The sequence below is a fragment of the Rhinatrema bivittatum genome, chromosome 4, assembly GCF_901001135.1.
Source record: "Rhinatrema bivittatum chromosome 4, aRhiBiv1.1, whole genome shotgun sequence".
NCBI classification, from domain to species: domain Eukaryota; kingdom Metazoa; phylum Chordata; class Amphibia; order Gymnophiona; family Rhinatrematidae; genus Rhinatrema; species Rhinatrema bivittatum.
In genome coordinates, this window is record NC_042618.1 from 440,391,987 (window position 1) to 440,412,185 (window position 20,199).

A 20,199-nucleotide genomic window follows, 5' to 3' on the forward strand; every position below is an offset into this window, starting at 1 on the left:
CACATCCCAGAGTTTCAATGTGGCCGACAAGGAATCTTTTATAGGTAATAAAATCTGGATATCATCTGCAAATAAGTAATGTACCAATCCCAGACCCGCTAAGAATCTGCACAATGGGGCCATATAAATATTAAACAAAGTTGGTGAAAGGGAGGAGCCCTGAGGGACTCCAGCCCACTGAAGCAAAAACCAATAGTCAACCAGCAATTTACAATACAAAACATTTAGGGGACATTATTCAAAACTGGCTGCTTAAGTAACTTAGGGGATCATTTATCAAAGTGCTATATGTGAAAATGCCATAACGCATGAGGGGAGGAGTTTCTGGCCAAGTGGGCCAGCTTTGCAAAGCCATATATTGGCATGGCTTTAACTACACCTTTTTCATTTGTGTTAAGCCATGTGGTGTGGCTTTATTGCACTTTGTGATGTTTGTGCAAATAGTGTTTTCAGTATTTTAAGCTGCTAGGGGAGAGGGAGAGAGAGACAGACAGACAGACAGACTAGCTATAAGGCCCTCATACTAGGTAGGTATTTATACCTCTATATGAGGCCCACCTAGCTACTCAATGTGAGGTTTAGGTATTAGTGTAGGGGTTAGGGGCCACTTTGACATTCACAGTGCGACGTATGAACAAAACAGTGCACTCTTGTGAAGATTTAATGACCTTCGGAGTGAGGAAACTCACCCAAAGATGAGATTTGTGCAATGTTCTCTCAACCTAACTTGATGGACTCTCTACCTGGGTAACATCACGCTAGGTTGAGAGAACATTGCTCAAATCTCATCTTTGGGTGAGTTTCCTCACTCCGAAGGTCATCAAATCTTCACAAGAGTGCACTGTTCTGTTCGTACGTCGCACTCTGAATGTCAAAGTGGCCCCTAACCCCTAAAAAATAATAAATAGGGAAATACCTGCAGTACCTGAATGTGAACCAATGTGATATCTCAGATCGAATCTCGGTATATAAAAATTAATAAATAAATACATAAATACACTAATACCTAAACCTTACCTCGAGTAGCTAGGTAGGCCTCATATAGAGATATAAATACCTACCTAGTTTGAGGGCCTTATAGCTAGGTGCTCTCTCTCTCTCTCTGTCTCTCTCCCTAGTGGTTATAGGTAGGAAATACAATAATTCTGGCACTTATTGCAAAGTGCGAAAAAGTTATCACAGTTTGCACTAATACCTATGGGGTAGATTTTAAAAAGCATTTACTTGAGCAAAACTGGTTTTTGCTCGAGTAAATACACTTTACTCAAGTAAGTGGGCTTTTCAAAATTGCTACAATATATGCCATTGAATTGTCCATAGGATTTACTCAAGTAAGTGCACTTTACTCGAGTAAATAGCTTTTGAAAATTGCTACGATAATATGTCACATTTACATGCGTAACTCCTTTGAAAATGACCCCCTATGTGAAGTGCTAAGATAGCATACTTTATGATAAACAGCCTATTACCATAAAACATGCCCCTTTTCCTATCGCATGCGATATTTAGTGCATTTTGATAAATCCAGGCTTTAGCCAGTCAGAACTTAAACGGCTAAGTTACAATGCACATTTAACGGCACAGCTATGCCGCTGAATATACATGTATAACTGAGCGCTTAGCCGGATAAGTCTAACTGGCTAAGGTTAGACCTGCTCTATGGCATATCTAGTTTAGTCGTACAACTTATGACGCTAAGTCCAAATATCAGCAGTTACCTTCATAAGTTGTACGGCTAACTCACTCTGCCCCGATTTGCCCACTGCCCGCCCACAACTTACGCGGCTAACTTTTTTAACATATAAGGGATTTTTATGGCTAAGCGGTGACTACTGAATGTGGGCGCATTTTCAGTGGGTGTTTCTTAGCTGCTTAAGTCCCGCTTATTTGGCTAAATAGCACTGAACATGCTTTGAATACTGACCTCTTAGAGTTCCTGAAATACAAGAGTTTCAGAAAGGAAGCACATTATATATAGTTCTTTTATTTGTGCTTTTAATTTTTGGTTAGTTTAGTGTATGTGGGAGATATCAGACAAATTAGGCAGTCTATATGCTTGCACCTCACTCTTCCATATCCAAGACTGAGAAAGTGGCCATTATTCAAGCCTGTCTAAACTGTCTGTTGTAATAGCTAACTACAGTGATAATTACACATTTGGGAAGGTGTTTATTTAATGACATGAAAAAATGGTCAAAAGAAATCTAATAGAATCTCAACACATGCATAAGTTTCAACCTTATCTCACCTTTTCTCCTGTATCTGGAATGTGATAATCATTTATCCTTATGTTCATATTATCTCCTGAAGCTTTTCGGCCAAGTAAACAGTACCAAGAAACCTTTTAAAAATAAAGAATATCTCAAGAAGTTATCTTTTAATATTAGGAGCAATTTTCACTAAGCTATCTAGTGACAAAGTATGCAGGTATTTTTGTACTGAGCACTTTTCAGTGAATTTTCAAAGAGAAATGCGCTAGGTAGTTTCTCTTTGAATATTCATTTACATGTATATGGGTAGAAATGCACCTGCGTATTTTGCTCTTGGTTTTAGTGAGTGGAGGAAAGGGGCAAAACTGCAAGTGTAGATTTGAAAATTAAATTCTAGTTTACTCCCCTGATCTCACCATACCTCCAGGAACATTTTTTAATCCAGACTAAAGTATGCGCACTGTGACAGTATGCACATAATTTTACTAGTATGTGGGTTGCAATTTTCATGCAAGAGGATCTAGTCTTTTGAAAATTGACTTCATAATCTTTTGTTTCAGCCTTTTGCTGAAAAATGGTAAAGGACAATTTTTAAAAATGCTTTACTATCAAGAGCTAATGGACATAAAAAATGACTACCCTTGACATACCACCTTTCCTGGAAGGTATATTTTGTAAAAATTGTTATAAAACATAAAGAAAAATATTACCTTTACATCTGAAGCAAATGCAGCTGCTTTAAATGTCATAGAGGAATATGTTCTGGAAATCAATATAGGAGAAGGTGGGACATTATTTTTCCCTCTGATCACAGTGTCTTCTTGTTTGACAGAAGATGAATTTAATGCAGTTTCTTCAGTTTCTGCCTTCTGTATTAGCATAAATGCTTCCTATGATAAAGCATGACATAACTGAATGAAACAAGAGATTTAGGAATGCTAAGTATCTTCCAAGTCTGCACTAAATAAGGAATTAAGTGCAGGAAATGCTGTATAATTCACCAGTTAACCTCACTGAAAACAAATCCTGAAACAAAAATCAGATTTCATGGAATTTTTTAGCCAGCCGGTCAGCCAACTCAGTTCAGAAATTAGATGTATTCATGGGCTTGTTTGAAGAAAAGAGGATCATAGCATTCTAAAAGCCAGATGAACGAAAGAGTTTTCCCCATTTTCAGGCCAATATTCAAAGCCCTTACCATAGGTAAATAAAAGCATTTTAACTGTGGAAATCAGGGCTTAAAAACTGCCTGACCAGTTTGAAGATAAAAGTGGACATGTGGTTAAATAATGTGTGTACTTTCACCCATGGACTGTAGAGGCAGTCCCAGGGGTGGAGAGAAGGTGGAGAGAAGGTGGAGAATTCAACATCGTCCATAGTTTTGATTTTTCAAAACTATGCACATAGTTTTGTGCCAAAAATTATCTGCAGACAGGTAGATGCAAATCTTAGGTATGCCATTCTTCCTTGTGGGTAAATGTCCCCAAGATGTTTGCAACAATATGCCCAGCTCTAGTTAGTTACCTTTTTGAATCTAGAGTTCTAAGCATATGAGTGAGATAAACTCTGTCTACCATAAGTAAAGATGAAGCAGAATTTGATAGTCAATTGCATTACTGGTCTCAAAGAAGCTTTTCTGCTTTATAAAGTAATTTTTTGTTTAGGTGAGAGGATGTTATTAACTCAAATACCAAAGCTAGGAAAGTTACTTTTTCTAAATAATGAAATGTTACATTTCATACATTCTTCATCTTAGGTGAAAATCATCAGGGGAAAGACACTACCTATATCACAACAGCTAGTTGTACCTCTAAAATACAGGAAAACCCTGCACTGTGACTATGCAGTCATTTTAAAATAAAAATGATATATTTATATTGATTTATGTCTTTTTCTGTCTGAAATTACATTAAACACTTACAAAATATAATTTATGTCATTTTAGCATGCAACGTACATGAGATTTAGCATGCACATTGTAGAAAACAAAAATGTGTTGTAAAAAATAGCACATGCTACAATGAAATGAACAATATAAATGGGAAAATAAAATAGAAACATAAAATTAACCAAAACAATATAATACAAAATCTTTTTTCCAAGCATACCCCTACCCTGCATTCACTGAGCTTTGCTAGAGTTTGTTTATCATCCAGTAGTGTTTTACTTCCAAAATCCAGAATTCCCAAACTGATACAAGAGAAGAAAAAATAAGATGGCAAAAAATATTTCTTGGTTAAGCCAATGAAAATATTTTAGAAGCTTTATTAAGTATAATTTAAAATATTGCAGGTCCTGCTATAACCAGTTTCATCATTAGTTTCTTCAAAAAGCTCAAGTTACACAGATCTTCCAATCAATTTTATTGTAATTGCATTGACTTAGTCAGTTCTTGCCTCCTATTAGCAGGCATCATCAGCGGGCCTTGTGGACTGTCTATCTAATCCTCCCAGAATGATGGTGTTACGGATGCCGTCCGCGGCAGACCCGCGGCACGGCCTCCTCACCTTTCTACTGTAATTCCAGCCACTGGTTCCTCCTCACTGGTGGCGGTGGGCCATCAGCTTCGTCCTCGGGCCTCCCCCGGTGCCTCCGGCTCTGCCACAGTCCCTGACATTCTTGCTCCTGCTTCCACTTCTCGTCAGGCCTCTCCGCATGGCCTGCAGAGAGACGCTGCTACTTGCGCCCGCCCCTCCCTAGGCACGCTCGCACGCATCATTGACTCTTATGTAGGGAACCTAGCCGCGGCCCCGGTTGATGACGTCAACCTAATCTCAGAATTTAAGCTCAGGCCCTGCTCCCTAGTGTTGCCTTTGCAACAGGTCCCCTTGCTGGTCGAGTACTCGTTGCTTCTAGAGATTCGTCTCAACCCTGTGTTCCTGTTCCTCGTTGTTCCTGGTTCCTGTCCCTTTGTTCCTACCCTGCTTATGCTTCGGATTGACTACACAGACTTTGACCTCGCTTTGCCTGATGCTGCCACTGTCTATCTCCAGACCCAGACCTCTGCTTCGCCTGACTATGCTACTGCCCATCTCCAGACTAGACCTCCACTTCACCTGACTACGGTACTGCCTATCTCCATACCTCCACTTCACCTGACTACAGTACTGCCTACCTCCAGACCCAGACCTCCGCTTCGTCTGACTACGCTACTGCCTATTTCCAGCACCAGACCTCTGCTTTGTCCGATTACGCATTGCTTATCTCCAAACCTAGAACTTCGCCTTGCCTGATTATGCTATTGACTATCTCCGCGATCAGACCTCAGCTTTGTTTGACTACAATATTGACTATCTCCGTGATCAGACCTCAGCCTTGCTTGACTACGCTCTTGACTAACTTCGTGATCAGACCTCAGCCTTGCTTGCCACTGCCTTCGGATCGCCGCCAGCCCTGACTCATGCCTACCATTGGACGCCTCTTCTGCTTACTCCCTGGATGTGGTTTCATCAGGCTTCGGCCTACTTTTGCTCGAGCGCCCCCTGTCTGCATTTGTTCTATTGGCGCCCGAGTTTCCAGGACATTACCTAGTCTGGAGTAAAACTGTACCATCTCTCACCTGCTGTCTCTGGGCTGAACCAACTCCTACTGCAACTATACAGAGGCCCACCTAAGCCCTGCTGGCCCCGGCACCCAAAGGCTCAACTCGCGGGGAATGAGGGCTGGTATAGGTGAAGCTCCAGCGGTCTCTGCCTATCAGCTCACTCCACCTGCCGACGGTGGGGACCCGTAGATCCTTACCTATGGGTTGGGTGAAGCCCACCTCGGCCCAAGGGTCCACCTCCAGCGCAACAGTTTGCAAAGGCCATGGACTCAGTGGAGCCACGTGCCCTCCAGGCCATATCTGACCTGGCATCCAAGGTACAAGAACAGCAGCAATTCCTTAAGGCATTGGCCTCCTCCATTGGACGTCTCCATACCCGGCTTAATGACCGCACCAGTGATCCAGCTCCTATGCTGGCTCCTCCTCTTCCACAGCCTTCCCCATGGATACCTCGAGCCCTGTTGGCCCTACCAGCGCCCCCTCGTTTCAACGGTGACTCCAGACTCTGCAGAGGGTTCATCAACCAATGCTATATGTAATTTGCTCTGCAGCCCTCCGTCTTCTTGGATGAACTGACCAAAGTCAACTTCATTCTATCTCATCTTGAAGGGAAGGCGCTGGCTTGGGCTTCCCCCCTGTGGGAACAGTCGGACTCCCACCTAAGGGAATTGTCTCAGTTCATGGCTGTGTTTCGATGGACCTTCGATGACCCTGGACGGCATGCTGTAGCAAGCACCAGCTTTTTGCATCTTCGTCAAGGTCAAAGAAGTCTCTTCGACTACACCATCAAGTTTCGGACTTTGGTTTCATAGAAACATAGAAACATAGAAATGACGGCAGAAGAAGACCAAATGGCCCATCCAGTCTGCCCAGCAAGCTTCACACATTTTTTTCTCTCATACTTATCTGTTTCTCTTAGCTCTTGGTTCTATTTCCCTTCCACCCCCACCATTAATGTACAGAGCAGTGATGGAGCTGCATCCAAGTGAAATATCTAGCTTGATTAGTTAGGGGTAGTAGGGGTAGTAACCGCCGCAATAAGCAAGCTACACCCATGCTTATTTGTTTTACCCAGACTATGTTGTACAGCCCTTGTTGGTTGTTTTTTCTTCTCCCCTGCCGTTGAAGCAGGGAGCTATGCTGGATATGCGTGAAGTATCAGTTTTTTTCTCCCCTGCCGTTGAAGCAGAGAGCTATGCTGGATATGCGTGAAGTATCAGTTTTTCTTCTCTCCTGCCGTTGAAGCAGAGAGCCATGCTGGATATGCATTGAAAGTGAAGTATCAGGCACATTTGGTTTGGGGTAGTAACCGCCGTAACAAGCCAGCTACTCCCCGCTTTGTGATTGCGAATCCTTTTTTCTTCTCCCCTGCCGTTGAAGCTATGCTGGATATGCGTGAAGTATCAGTTTTTCTTTTCCCCTGCTGTAGAAGCAGAGAGCTATGCTGGAAATGCGTGATGTATCAGTCTTTCTCCCATGCCGTTGAAGCAAAGAGCCATGCTGGATATGCATGGAAAGTGAAGTATCAGGCACATTTGGTTTGGGGTAGTAACCGCCGTAACAAGCCAGCTACTCCCCGCTTTGTGAGTACGAACCCTTTTTTCTTCTCCCCTGCCGTTGAAGCAGAGAGCTATGCTGTATATGCATTGAAAGTGAAGTATCAGGCATATTTGGTTTGGGGTAGTAACCGCCGTAACAAGCCAGCTACTCCCCTCTTTGTAAGTGCAAATCCTTTTTTCACATTTCCTCTTGCTGTTGAAGCTTAGAGCGATGTTGGAGTCACAGTAAGCATGTGTATGTTTATTGAATAAGGGTATTGTGTCCAGGCAGTAGCCATCATTCTGGCGAGTCACCCACTCTTCATTGGCGGCCTCTTGACTTTATGGATCCACAGTGTTTATCCCACGCCCCTTTGAAGTCCTTCACAGTTCTGGTCTTCACCACATCCTTCGGAAGGGCATTCCAGGCATCCACCACCCTCTCCGTGAAGAAATACTTCCTGACATTGGTTCTGAGTCTTCCTCCCTGGAGCTTCAAATCGTGACCCCTGGTTCTGCTGATTTTTTTCCTACAGAAAAGGTTTGTCGTTGTCTTTGGATCATTAAAACCTTTCAAGTATCTGAAAGTCTGTATCATATCACCTCTGCTCCTCCTTTCCTCCAGGGTGTACATATTTAGATTCTTCAATCTCTCCTCATAAGTCATTTGATGAAGACCTTCCACCTTTTTGGTCACCCTTCTCTGGACCGCCTCCATCTTGTCTCTGTCTCTTCGGAGATACGGTCTCCAGAACTGAACACAATACTCCAGGTGAGGTCTCACCAAGGACCTGTACAAGGGGATAATCACTTCCCTTTTCTTACTCGATATTCCTCTCTCTATGCAGCCCAGCATTCTTCTGGCTTTAGCTATCGCCTTGTCACATTGTTTCGCCGACTTCAGATCATTAGACACCATCACCCCAAGGTCTCTCTCCTGCTCCTTGCACATCAGCCTTTCTCCCCCCACCGAATACAGTTCATTTGGATTTCCACTCCCCATATGCATGACTTTGCACTTCTTGGCATTGAATGTCAGCTGCCATGTCTTCGACCACTCTTCCATCTTCCTTAAATCCCGTCTCATTCTCTCCACTCCTTCCGGCGTGTCCACTCTGTTGCAGATCTTAGTGTCATCCGCAAAAAGACATACCTTACCTTCTATCCCTTCCGCAATGTCGCTCACAAAGATATTGAAAAGGACCGGTCCCAACACCGATCCCTGCGGTACACCGCTTAAAAACCGCTCTCTCTTCAGAGAGAGTTCCATTTACCATCACACATTGTCTTCTGTCCGTCAACCAGTTTGCAATCCAGGCCACCACCTCGGCACTCACTCCTAAGCTTCTCATTTTATTCACCAGTCTCCTGTGCGGGACAGTGTCAAAAGCTTTGCTGAAATCCAAGTAGATGACATCGAGTGCTCTTCCTCGATCCAATTCCTTGGTTACCCAGTCAAAAAAGTCAATCAGATTTGTCTGACAGGATCTTCCAATGGTGAATCCATGCTGCCTCTGGTCCAGCAATTCTCCGGACTGTAGATAGTTCACTATTCTCTCTTTCAACAGTGACTCCATTACTTTTCCCACCACCGAAGTGAGGCTAACCGGTCTGTAGTTACCAGCCTCTTCTCTGTTCCCACTCTTGTGAAGCGGAACCACCATCGCTCTCCTCCAATCATTCGGCACCACTCCCGTTTCTAGGGATCTATTGAACAGGTCACACAGCGGACCCGCCAGCACATCACTGAGCTCCCTCAGTATTCTGGGATGAACTTCATCAGGCCCCATGGCTTTGTCCACTTTCAGTTTCACCAGCTCTTCCCATACATTTTCTACTGTAAATGGAGTTACATCTACTCCATTCCCCTCCAGTTTCTTGTTAACTAGTGACGGTCCTTCTCCAGGGTCCTCTTTAGTGAACACAGAACTGAAGTATTCATTTAATATTTCTGCCATTTCTTCGTCTCTCTCCACACATTGATCCTTTCCACCTTTCAATTTCACTATACCACTTTGAACTTTTCTCTTTTCACTGATGTATCTGAAAAATGTTTTGTTACCACTCTTTACCTCTTTGGCAATCCTCTCTTCTGCTTGACTTTTTGCCATCTTGATTAATTTCTTCATCTCCCTCAGTTCTACCACATATTCTTCTTTGTGTTCCTCCTTTTGGGATCTTTTATATTTCTTGAACGCTGTTCTTTTAGCCTTTATTTTGTCAGCCACCTCCTTTGAGAACCAGATATGTTTCATTTTTCTTTTGCTTTTCTTTACTTTTCTAACATATAGATTAGTTGCCTTGGTAATTGCTCCTTTTAGATTGGTCCACTGTTGATCCACATCTCTCTCGTTTTCCCAGCCTTTTAGTTCTTCCTCCAGGTACTTCCCCATTTCATCAAAGTTTCCGAGCTCACTTGGCAGGAAGACTGCCTACAAGCTATCTACCTGGATGGACTTTCCTCACAGCTGAAGGATGAGCTGGCTGCAAGGGAGCTCCATTCCTCTCTCCAGGACCTTATAAATCTGACAGGCTGAATCGACCACCATCTCCAACAGTGTCACCGGGAGAGTTGGATGCCTAAGAAGCCCTCTTGGGTTCGATCCCATTCGCCACCAACCAACAGCCCTGCCTCAAGCAGGGCCACTACTGTGGCTAAAATGGAAGAGTCCATGAAGTTGGGTCATGGGCAGCTGATACCGGAAGAGCGCTCCGGCAGAGACAAACCTGTCTGTGTCAGTATTGTGGAGTACCTGGCCACCATCTACAGACCTGCCCTGTCCGTCCAGGAAACTTCCCGACCTAACTTCAGTAGGGGTCCTGAACTGGGCGCAACATCTCTGGCCCCTCAATTATCTGTACCAGTCACCTTGATCTGGGATTCCTGGTCCTTTCCAGTTCTTGCTCTGGTGGATTCCGGAGCAGGAGGTAATTTCATTCTCAAGGATCTTCTCCAGCTCCTGGGTATAAATACCCACTCACTAGAAACCTCCTTGTGTATCGCATATATTTATGGAGAGCCACTACCTGGCCAAATCTTCCATACCACGGAACCAGTCCAGTTGCACACTGGCGCTCTACATACAGAAGACCTTGGACTCTCCTGGCTACAAAAGCACTCTCCCCAATTTAACTGGGGTTCATTGCAACTAGTGGAGTGGGGTCCCGCCTGCCACCAGTCCTGTCTTTAGAAAGTGGTACCGCAATCTGTGGTTCCTTTGGCTGCCACTTCTTCTGGTATACCCGCTCCTTATGCAGATTTCAAAGATGTGTTTTCCAAGCAAAAAGCAGACCTTCTTCCGCCTCTTCGGAGGTTTGACTGTCCTACTGACCTTCTTCCAGGAACCATGCCTCGCCAAGGACACATTTACCCTCTGTCTCTACCTGAGACAAAGGCTATGACGGAGTGCATCCAAGAAAACCTTGCGAAGGGATTCATCCGCCCCCTCAACCTCTCCTGCTGGGGTGGGATTCTTTTTTGTGACCAAGAAAGATGGGTCACTTAGGCCGTGTATTGACTACCACGGCCTAAACTCCATCACCCACAAAGACAAGAATCCTCTGCCACTGATCTCAGAATTATTCGTTTACAGGGAGCATTTATATTCACAAAATTGGATCTACGCGGAGTGTATAACTTGGTATGGATCCGTCCCAACGACATTTGGAAGACTGCCTTTAACACCCGGGAAGGGCATTACGAATAGCTGGTGATGCCTTTCGGCCTCTGTAACGCGCCCGCAGTTTTCCAACGAATGATAAACGAGATTTTCAGAGATTTATTGTATACCAAGGTTGTGGCCTATCTGGACGATATCCTTGTCTTTTCTAAAGACCTGGCCACACACCGCACTGATGTCCATACCATCCTCCAATGCCTTTGTGAGAATCATCTTTTTGCAAAATTGGACAAATGTTTGTTTGAGAAATCCAGCCTGCCTTTCCTCGGATACATTATCAGCAGCTTTCGACACAGTGAACCATGATATCCTCTTAGATCGTCTTACAGAGATTGGCATAAAAAACTCCGCACTCAACTGGTTCTCATCTTTCCTCCAGAATAGGTTTTACAAAGTCAAAATCAACAGCAAAGAATCTCCACCTTTCAGATCCACCATGGGAGTCCCACAAGGTTCTTCTTTATCTCCAACATTATTTAACATTTATCTTCTCCCTCTATGTCAGCTCCTTTCCAAACTCAATCTTACACACTATGTTTATGCAGATGACGTCCAAATCCTTATCCTGATTAGAGATTCATTGCAAAATACCTTACAATTCTGGAATTCCTGTCTTCTATCTATCAATAACCTCCTAACAAATCTTAATTTGATACTCAATTCCAACAAAACAGAATTCCTTCTCATCACTCCAGATGGCAACTACACTTCACCTAATATTCACACCTTATCTCCTCCAGCCTTTTCCACCCAGGTCAGAAATCTTGGCGTCACCATGGATAATCTACTGAACTATAAAAGCTTCATCAATAACACTATAAAAGAAGGTTTCTTTAAACTTCAAGTATTAAAGAGACTAAAACCCCTCCTACACTTCAAAGATTTCAGATATGTATTACAAACAATTATATTCTCAAAAATAGACTACTGTAACTCATTGTTGCTTGGTCTACCCGCAAACACTTTGAAACCTCTACAATTGTTACAAAACGCCACTGCGAGGATTCTAACTAAATCCAGCAAAAGGGACCACATTACTCCCATCTTAAAAAACCTTCACTGGCTCCCTATCAAACATAGAATCCTTTATAAAACCCTTTCAATAATCCACAAAATCATCAATAACTCTACTCCAATTGACCTCACCATTCCTTTACAGCAGGGGTGGGCAATTAATTTTCCCATGGGGCCGCATGAGAAATTGGGATGGTTTTAGAGGGCCGGACTAATATAATTAACTCAGTTCTCAATAGCCCTACTTATGAAAAGACAGCAGTTTACCACCAATGCATGTCCTCTGAGAAAACACAACAAATAAGACCGATACAAACGCTTACATGCTAGCAAAATATTTCATCTCGGTAACAGACACAGAACCGACCTAACATACTCCCAGGATCTGTAGTAATGCACATAAACTAATCCACACACAGTTACACCTGTATTATGGAATACAAAACAGGAGCAACCCTATCTATGAAAAGGCAACACCACAAATATTAAATCAGGTCCTAAAAACCAATACACCTCTTATTAGGAAAACAGAATAGCAAGCAGCTATAGATCCCCACACAGAAATAATTGTAAAACTATACTAATAAGCAGAATAAATGTTTCAAAACAGCTATGAACAGAATAACATCCAACAATTAAAAACTCATAAAAACTATTAAACATTCTCCAAACACCAATAAAATATTTCAAAAAAGCAGACATCACACAATTAAAATGGCAGTCAAGAAAAATAAACTTAAAGCCATCTTTACTTACCCCCTCCAGCAGCTCTCCTACTCCCCTTCCCTGCAGGCCGTGGCACACACCAGAAGCAGCAGTAGAAGCTAAGCTCTATACTTATGGTCCTCTTCCTTAGTGCCCATGTCTCTCACACACACACCATACCAGTCATGCCCCCATGACCAGTTTCTGTCTCTCACACACCAATCATCTCCCAGTCTTTGGCACACACACCAGTCACCTTCCTGAACAGTTTCTCTCATGCCATACACACACACACACAGGCTTCCCACTCCCGTGTTCTTCTTACATATATGGGCTTCTCACTCTCATAATCACTTTCTCTGTCTCTCTCTCTCACACACACACACACACCCACACACTCACTCACCAGTCTCTCACTCCCATGCTTGTTCTCTCCACACGCACAGGCTTCTCATTCCCATAATCACTTTCTTTCTCTCTCTCACACACACACATACACACACACACTCACCAGTCTCTCACTCCCATGTTCTCTTTCAGATATACAGGCTTCTCCCTCCCATGATGTGTCTCACACACACCCAGGTTTCTCACTCTCATGCTCACTCTCTTCACATGCACAGGCTTCTCATTCCCATAATCACTTTCTCTCTGTTACACACACACCAGTCTCTCTCATTTCCATGCTCACTCTCCACGTGCACAGGCTTCTCATTCCCTGAATCACATTCTCTCACATTTACACACACCAGTCTTTTTCTCTCACACACACCGTCACCTTACCAAGCAGTCTCTCTCTCTCATGCATGCACACTCACCCAGGTTTCTCACTCCCACAACACCAGGCTTCTTACGCTCATGCTTTCCCACATACCCAGACTTCTCACTTCCATGCTTTTTCTCTCTCACACACACACACACACACACACATCAGTCACCTCCCTGACTAATGTCTCACACTCTCACATACACATCAGTCATCTTCCTGAGCAATCACTTTCATTGTCTCTCATATACACACACACATCAGCTCTCTGACCAGTCAATCACACACAGGCTGGCTGGCTGCTTCTCACTCTCTCTCTTACTCACTTCCTTTCCCCCCCCCGAGCACAAATGGGAGCTGCAGCAGCCCCCGCAGGCCAAGAAAGAAGAATACCATTGGCGGCGGGAGGCTCATGCTGCTGACTCCTTTCTCGATTACCGGCTGCTTCGATTGCTCGGGGACCGACCCTGCAGCCGACGCGGCACGGCTCTTTCTCCTTCCCGCGCACCGCTCCGTGTATCACTTCCTGTTCCGGGTCACGGGAGGGGGGGTGCAGGCGCGGGAAGAAGAAAAGGCCAGCCCCGGGTACCACAGCTTCTAACACTGCTGTCGTTTCCACTGGGCTTGAACGTGCTGACAGCCCAGCGGCAATGGCAGCGGGAGAGACCGGGAGCGCGCGCCGCGGACCGGCAAAAAACTCCCGCGGACCGGTGGTTGGAGACCCCTGAAAAAGACCACGAAAGGCGGAACTGGTAGGTAGGTAGGAAAGAAACTCGAGCGAAGACACGCTGCCCGATTGGCCGGTGCTGGGCAAGGCTTGCCCAGCACTGGCCAATCGAGCAGCGTGTCTTCGCTCGAGTCACTCCCTCCCCCCCCCCCCCCCCCCCCACCACCGAACGCTGTAAAAAAAACAGTTCATTCTCCGCTCCCTCGCTCCCCGATTGGCCGGCCAATCGGGGAGCGAGGGAGCGGAGAATGAGGCACGCTGCCTTCCCTTGCAGAGGGAAGGCAGCGTGCCTCATTCTCCGTCTGCTCTCAGCAGTGGGCGGGCCGGTCACAGACCGTAGGCGGGCCGGATTCAGCCCGCGGGCCACCCCTTGCCCAGGTCTGCTTTACAGCCTCACACCTCCTCCCGTCCAACTAGACTAGCCCAAAGAGACACCCTAAAGGCCCATCCTCTCAAAACATCACTAAGTCGAAGAGCTCTTTCCACCGCTGGTCCTAAACTTTGGAACTCTCTCCCACCAGACCTTAGAATTATACAATCAGCACCTACTTTTAAAAAGAGACTCAAGACCTGGTTGTTTAACCAAGCATTTCCTTAACCCCAACAACCAAGCTCTTAACCTCATCACTATCGACACCAGCCTCGACATAGTCAGTACCAGCAATTATACCAGCATTTATACTCATTTTCTTTAAAATGTATTGTATTTAAATTGTATTTAAATTATAATTCCCATGTTCATTTTAATTTATTATTATTATTTATTTATCCAAGTTCATCCTACCTTGTTCATTGTAAGACATTATTCTATATATTGTCAAGTTATTTGTTGCAATGTAAACCGAAGTGATTAGTAACTATGTTACCAGAACGTCGGTATACAAAACTGTCAAATAAATAATAAATAAATTATGTCCCAACGAGGATTTTCTATGGTCCCTGCTAAGTTGAAAGGAATCAGGGATTGGCCGCAACCCGTGGGCTTTAAAGCCCTCCAGAACCTCCTGGGGTTTCTAAATTACTATCGCCATTTCATCCCACATTCTTCCATCTTGGCTGCCCCTTTGACAGCCCTAACTCATAAGGGCCAAGATACTCAAAATTGGACTCCAGAAGCCGTTGCAGCCTTCCACCACCTTAAAGAAGCCTTCCAGGCGGGGTCTTGCCTACATCATCCAGACCTGAACCGCCCATTTCTAGTGGAAGTGGATGCCTCCACTATTGGAGCCTGGGTGGTCCTGAATCAATGCACTACTTCCGGTACTACAGTCCCATTCTCCTTCTACTCTCGCAAATTTTAATCTGCAGAGCAGAACTACAGTAAAGGAGATCATGAGTTACTTGCCATAAAATTGGCCCTCAAAGAATGGCGCCCATGGCTAGAGGGTGTGCAACATAAGTTCATCGGGTTCACCAATCATAAGAATCTGGAATATCTGAGCCATGCCCAGCATCTCAACATCAGTCAAGCTCGATGGGCTCTGTTCTTTTCCAGGTTCAATTTTGAGCTTTGTTACCGTCCAGCCGATAAAAACCTCTGGGCTGATACCCTATCCCGCTCTTTCATGCCTGAAGACATTCCAGAAGAACCCAGCCATATTATAGACCCAGCCTGTATCTGTTTGTCAGCTACTCACCCAGTCCCTGCTGGGAAGACTGTCGTGCCCCGACGACTCCAAGAAAGAGTCCTCCGCTGGGCGCATGATTCTAAGTTTGCCGGTCACCCAGGGCAAGCACGAACCTTGGTGCTGCTCCAGCGGTTCTTCTGGTGGCCTACTATAGTCTCTGACGCTAAAGTATACGTCGAATCCTGTAACACTTGTGCACAGCAGAAGCCCCTGGTCAGTCGACCTTGGGGTCTCTTGCAACCACTTCCAGCTCCTGAGGAACCGTGAACCCACCTGTCTACTGATTTCATTGTGAATTTGCCTCCATCGAAGGGTCATATCGTTATATGGGTAACCATAGACCGATTTTCAAAAATGACCCATTTCGTCCCTCTACCGGGCCTACCATCCGCTCCAGAATTGGCACGCCTATTTTTCCACCACATCTTCAGACTGCATGGCTTACCCAAGGACATTGCCTCTGATAGAGGTCCACAGTTCGTTGCTAGATATTGGCGCGCTCTTTGCCGAAAATTTGGTATTAATATTAGTTTAACAACTGCTTATCATCCTCAAGCCAACGGACAAGCAGAGCTAATGTATCACTCTTTGAAGGCCTTCCTGTGCGCCTACATCAACGACTGCCAAGACAATTGGTCAGAACTTTTATCTTGGGCAGAGTTTTCTCACAAATACCACATTACCACTGGTACAGGCACGTCACACCATGCTCCATCGACTATGGAAAACAACCACGACCACCATTGCCCATACCTCTGTCCGTACAGTCACCTGTGGCGCAGGCTACTGCGGATGCCCTCAAGTTTATGGGAACAGACGAATCTTCAATTACATCAAGCCGCTTCCCAGGCCAAGAGAACTGCTGACAGTCACCGATGCTTGGCTCCTGAATTTCTTCCTGGCCAGAAAGTCTGGTTAAGTATTCGGTATATCTGACTCAGAATACCTTCTCAAAGGTTCGCTCCAAGGTATATTGGACCTTTTGCGGTCATCTGATGCATTGGACCAGTTACATACCAGCTTCAGCTGCCTTCTACGCTGGGAATACATAATACGTTTCACGTATCTCTCTTAAAACCTGTGGTCCTATCCTGGCCTGCCTGAAAGGCTTCTGAACCACCTCCACCTGTGGCTGAAACTGATACGACGACAAGATACATGAAGTCCTCGATGTCTGCCGTAGGGGCCGCCAGTGGGAATACCTCCTTTCTTGGGAGGGTTATGGGCCCAAAGAAAGTTCTTGGGAACCAGCTCAGAACATCCTGGACAAAACCCTCCTCATGAACTTTCACCGTGCCCATCCGGGCAAACCCCAACCTCCAAGAGGGGGGCGTAAAGGGGGGTACTGTTAAGCGTGCCATCTGCGGCAGACACGCGGCATGGCCCACTCACCTTTCTACTGTAACTTCAGTCACTGGTTCCTCCTCGCTGGTGGCCGTGGGCCGTCAGCTTCATCCTCGGGTCTCCCCCGGTGCCTCCGGCTCCGCTACAGTCCCCGAGATTCCCGGTCCTGCTTCCACTTCTTTTCGGGCCTCTCCGCGTGGCCCGCAGAGAGACGCTGCTACTCGCGCCGCACATCATTGACTGTTAAGTAGGGACCGCGTCCGGAACCTAGCCGTGGCCCCGGATGATGACGTCAACCTAATCTCAGAATTGACGCTCAGGCCCCGCTCCCTAGCATTGCCTTTGCAATAGGTCCCTTCGCTGGGTCTAGTACTCTTTGCTTCTAGAGATTCGTCTCAACCCTGTGTTCCTGTTCCTCGTTGTTCCTGGTTCCTGTCCCTTCGTTCCTACCCTGCTTATGCTTCGGATTGACTACACAGACTTTGACCTCGCTTTGCCTGATGCTGCCACTGCCTATCTCCAGACCCAGACCTCTGCTTCACCTGACTACGCTACTGCCTATCTCCAGACCCAGACCTCCGCTTCACCTGACTAAGGTACTGCCTATCTCCAGACCCAGACCTCTGCTTCGCCTGACTGTGCTACTGCTTATTTCCAGACCCAGACCTCCGCTTAGCCTAACTATGGTACTGCCTATCTGCAGACCAGACCTCTGCTTCACCCCACCTCGCTACTGCCTATCTCCAGCCCCAGCCTATCTCCAGCCCCAGACCTCTGCTTCATCTGACCCAAGAAAGAGATCTAGGTGTCATAGTGTATAACACATTGAAATCGTCGGTTCAGTGTGCTGCGGCAGTCAAAAAAGCAAACAGAATGTTGGGAATTATTAGAAAAGGAATGATGAATAAAACGGAAAATGTCATAATGCCTCTGTATCGCTCCATGGTGAGACCGCACCTTGAATACTGTGTACAATTCTGGTCGCCGCATCTCAAAAAAGATATAATTGCGATGGAGAAGGTACAGAGAAGGGCTACCAAAATGATAAGGGGAATGGAACAACTCCCCTATGAGGAAAGACTAAAGAGGTTAGGACTTTTCAGCTTGGAGAAGAGACGACTGAGGGGGGATATGATAGAGGTGTTTAAAATCATGAGAGGTCTAGAACGGGTAGATGTGAATCGGTTATTTACTCTTTCGGATAATAGAAAGACTAGGGGACACTCCATGAAGTTAGCATGGGGCACATTTAAAACTAATCGGAGAAAGTTCTTTTTTACTCAACGCACAATTAAACTCTGGAATTTGTTGCCAGAGAATGTGGTTCGTGCAGTTAGTATAGCTGTGTTTAAAAAAGGATTGGATAAGTTCTTGGAGGAGAAGTCCATTACCTGCTATTAAGTTCACTTAGAGAATAGCCACTGCCATTAGCAATGGTTACATGGAATAGACTTAGTTTTTGGGTACTTGCCAGGTTCTTATGGCCTGGATTGGCCACTGTTGGAAACAGGATGCTGGGCTTGATGGACCCTTGGTCTGACCCAGTATGGCATTTTCTTATGTTCTTATGTTCTTCTTATGTTCTTATCTCCAAATCTAGATCTTCGCCTTGCCTGACTATGCTATTGTCTATCTCCGCGAACAGACCTCAGTGTTGTTTGACTACGATATTGTGATCAGACCTCAGCCTTGCTTGCCACTGCCTTCGGATCGCCCCCAGCCCTGACTCAAGCCTACCATTGGTCGCCTCTTCTGCTTACTCCTTGGACATGGTTTCTTCAGGCTTCTGCCGACTTTTGCTCGAGCGCCCCCTGTCTGCCTTCGTTCCATTGGCACCCGAGTTTCCAGGAATTAACCTAGTCTGGAGTAAAACTGTACCATCTCTCACCTGCTGTCTCTGGGCTGAACCAACTCCTACTGCAACTATACAGAGGCCCACCTAAGCCCTGCCGGCCCCGGCACGCAAAGGCTCAACCCACGGGGAATGAGGGCTGATATAGGTGAAGCTCCAGCTGCCTCTGCCTATCAGCCCACTCCACCTGCTGACGGTGGGGTCCCGTAGGTCCTTACCTACGGGTTGCATCAACCCCACCTCGGCCCAAGGATCCACCTCCGGCGCAACAGATGGCCTGCCTCTTGGACGCTCTGGTAGGTTCTCCCTGCTTTATGGCTTGTTCTTCTTTCTGACAGCCATGTCGGTCCGTTCTTTTCCAGATGTAATCCAACTTCACAGGTTGCACCTTGCCAACTAGTCCTTGTCATGGTCCTAGTCTTGGACTCATATTTTGTTTTGTTTCTTTGGCTCTCTGAATCTGGTCCAAGGCCCTAGTTTGTGGCCTTACATTGGCCCCACTCTTGGGCCTATGTTTTCTGGGTTCCTGTTTTGTCCTAATTTGTTCTTCTCTTTCTTTGTATTTTCTCATCTACTCTTCATTTGCTTTTAGGATCTTGTTGGTGCAGTAGCCCTGCACTGCTTCATTCAGCACCTTTCTGTTCATCAGTTCTAGCAGCAGTTCAGCCCTGTTCCTGTGGGTGCCTTCAAGAACCCATATGTGTGTTTGTCCTCATCTCCATGTGTTCTTGCTGTTTAAGTCCTGCCAGCCACTAATACCTGAGGGCTCAACCTGAGGGAAAGATGGCTGGTACAGGCAGAAAATACCCTGTTCCAGTTTTCTTCAGGCTCATCTCATCTGCATCCATCTCACTCTTGTTCCTGGGATCAGAACACCAGCAACACACCTTGATTTGTCGATCTTCACATATGGATTTGGGTACAAAGAATTGTGCACAGTAGAGTCATTAATTTAGAGTAGGGGTGTGCATTTGTTTGCAACATATTGGCAATCCGCAACGTATAGGGCCATATTCGTTGTATTCTTGGGGAAGCGAAACATATCGCAATTCCCACAAATATAACAAATCTTCACCGAATTATTTGGTCTAAAGGAGCGAATTTAAACAAAACCCCCACCCTCCTGACCCCCCCAAGACTTGCCAAAACTCCCTGGTGGTCCAGCAGGGATCCAGGAGCCATCTACTGCAC

The 20,199-nt window shown here is 45.6% G+C and overlaps 1 protein-coding gene across 1 annotated transcript in view; it reads right to left on the reverse strand.

Annotated features, from left to right (window-relative positions):
* Nucleotides 1-20,199, reverse strand: part of CFAP54 (cilia and flagella associated protein 54) — a 1,106,494-nt gene that overhangs the window by 854,713 nt on the left and 231,582 nt on the right. The window contains exons 20-21 of the mRNA XM_029597529.1: nucleotides 2,921-3,100; nucleotides 2,249-2,341 (exon numbers count right to left, since the gene is read on the reverse strand). Coding sequence (XP_029453389.1) covers nucleotides 2,249-2,341; nucleotides 2,921-3,100 — 273 coding nt within the window. The remainder of the gene's footprint in view (nucleotides 1-2,248; nucleotides 2,342-2,920; nucleotides 3,101-20,199) is intronic.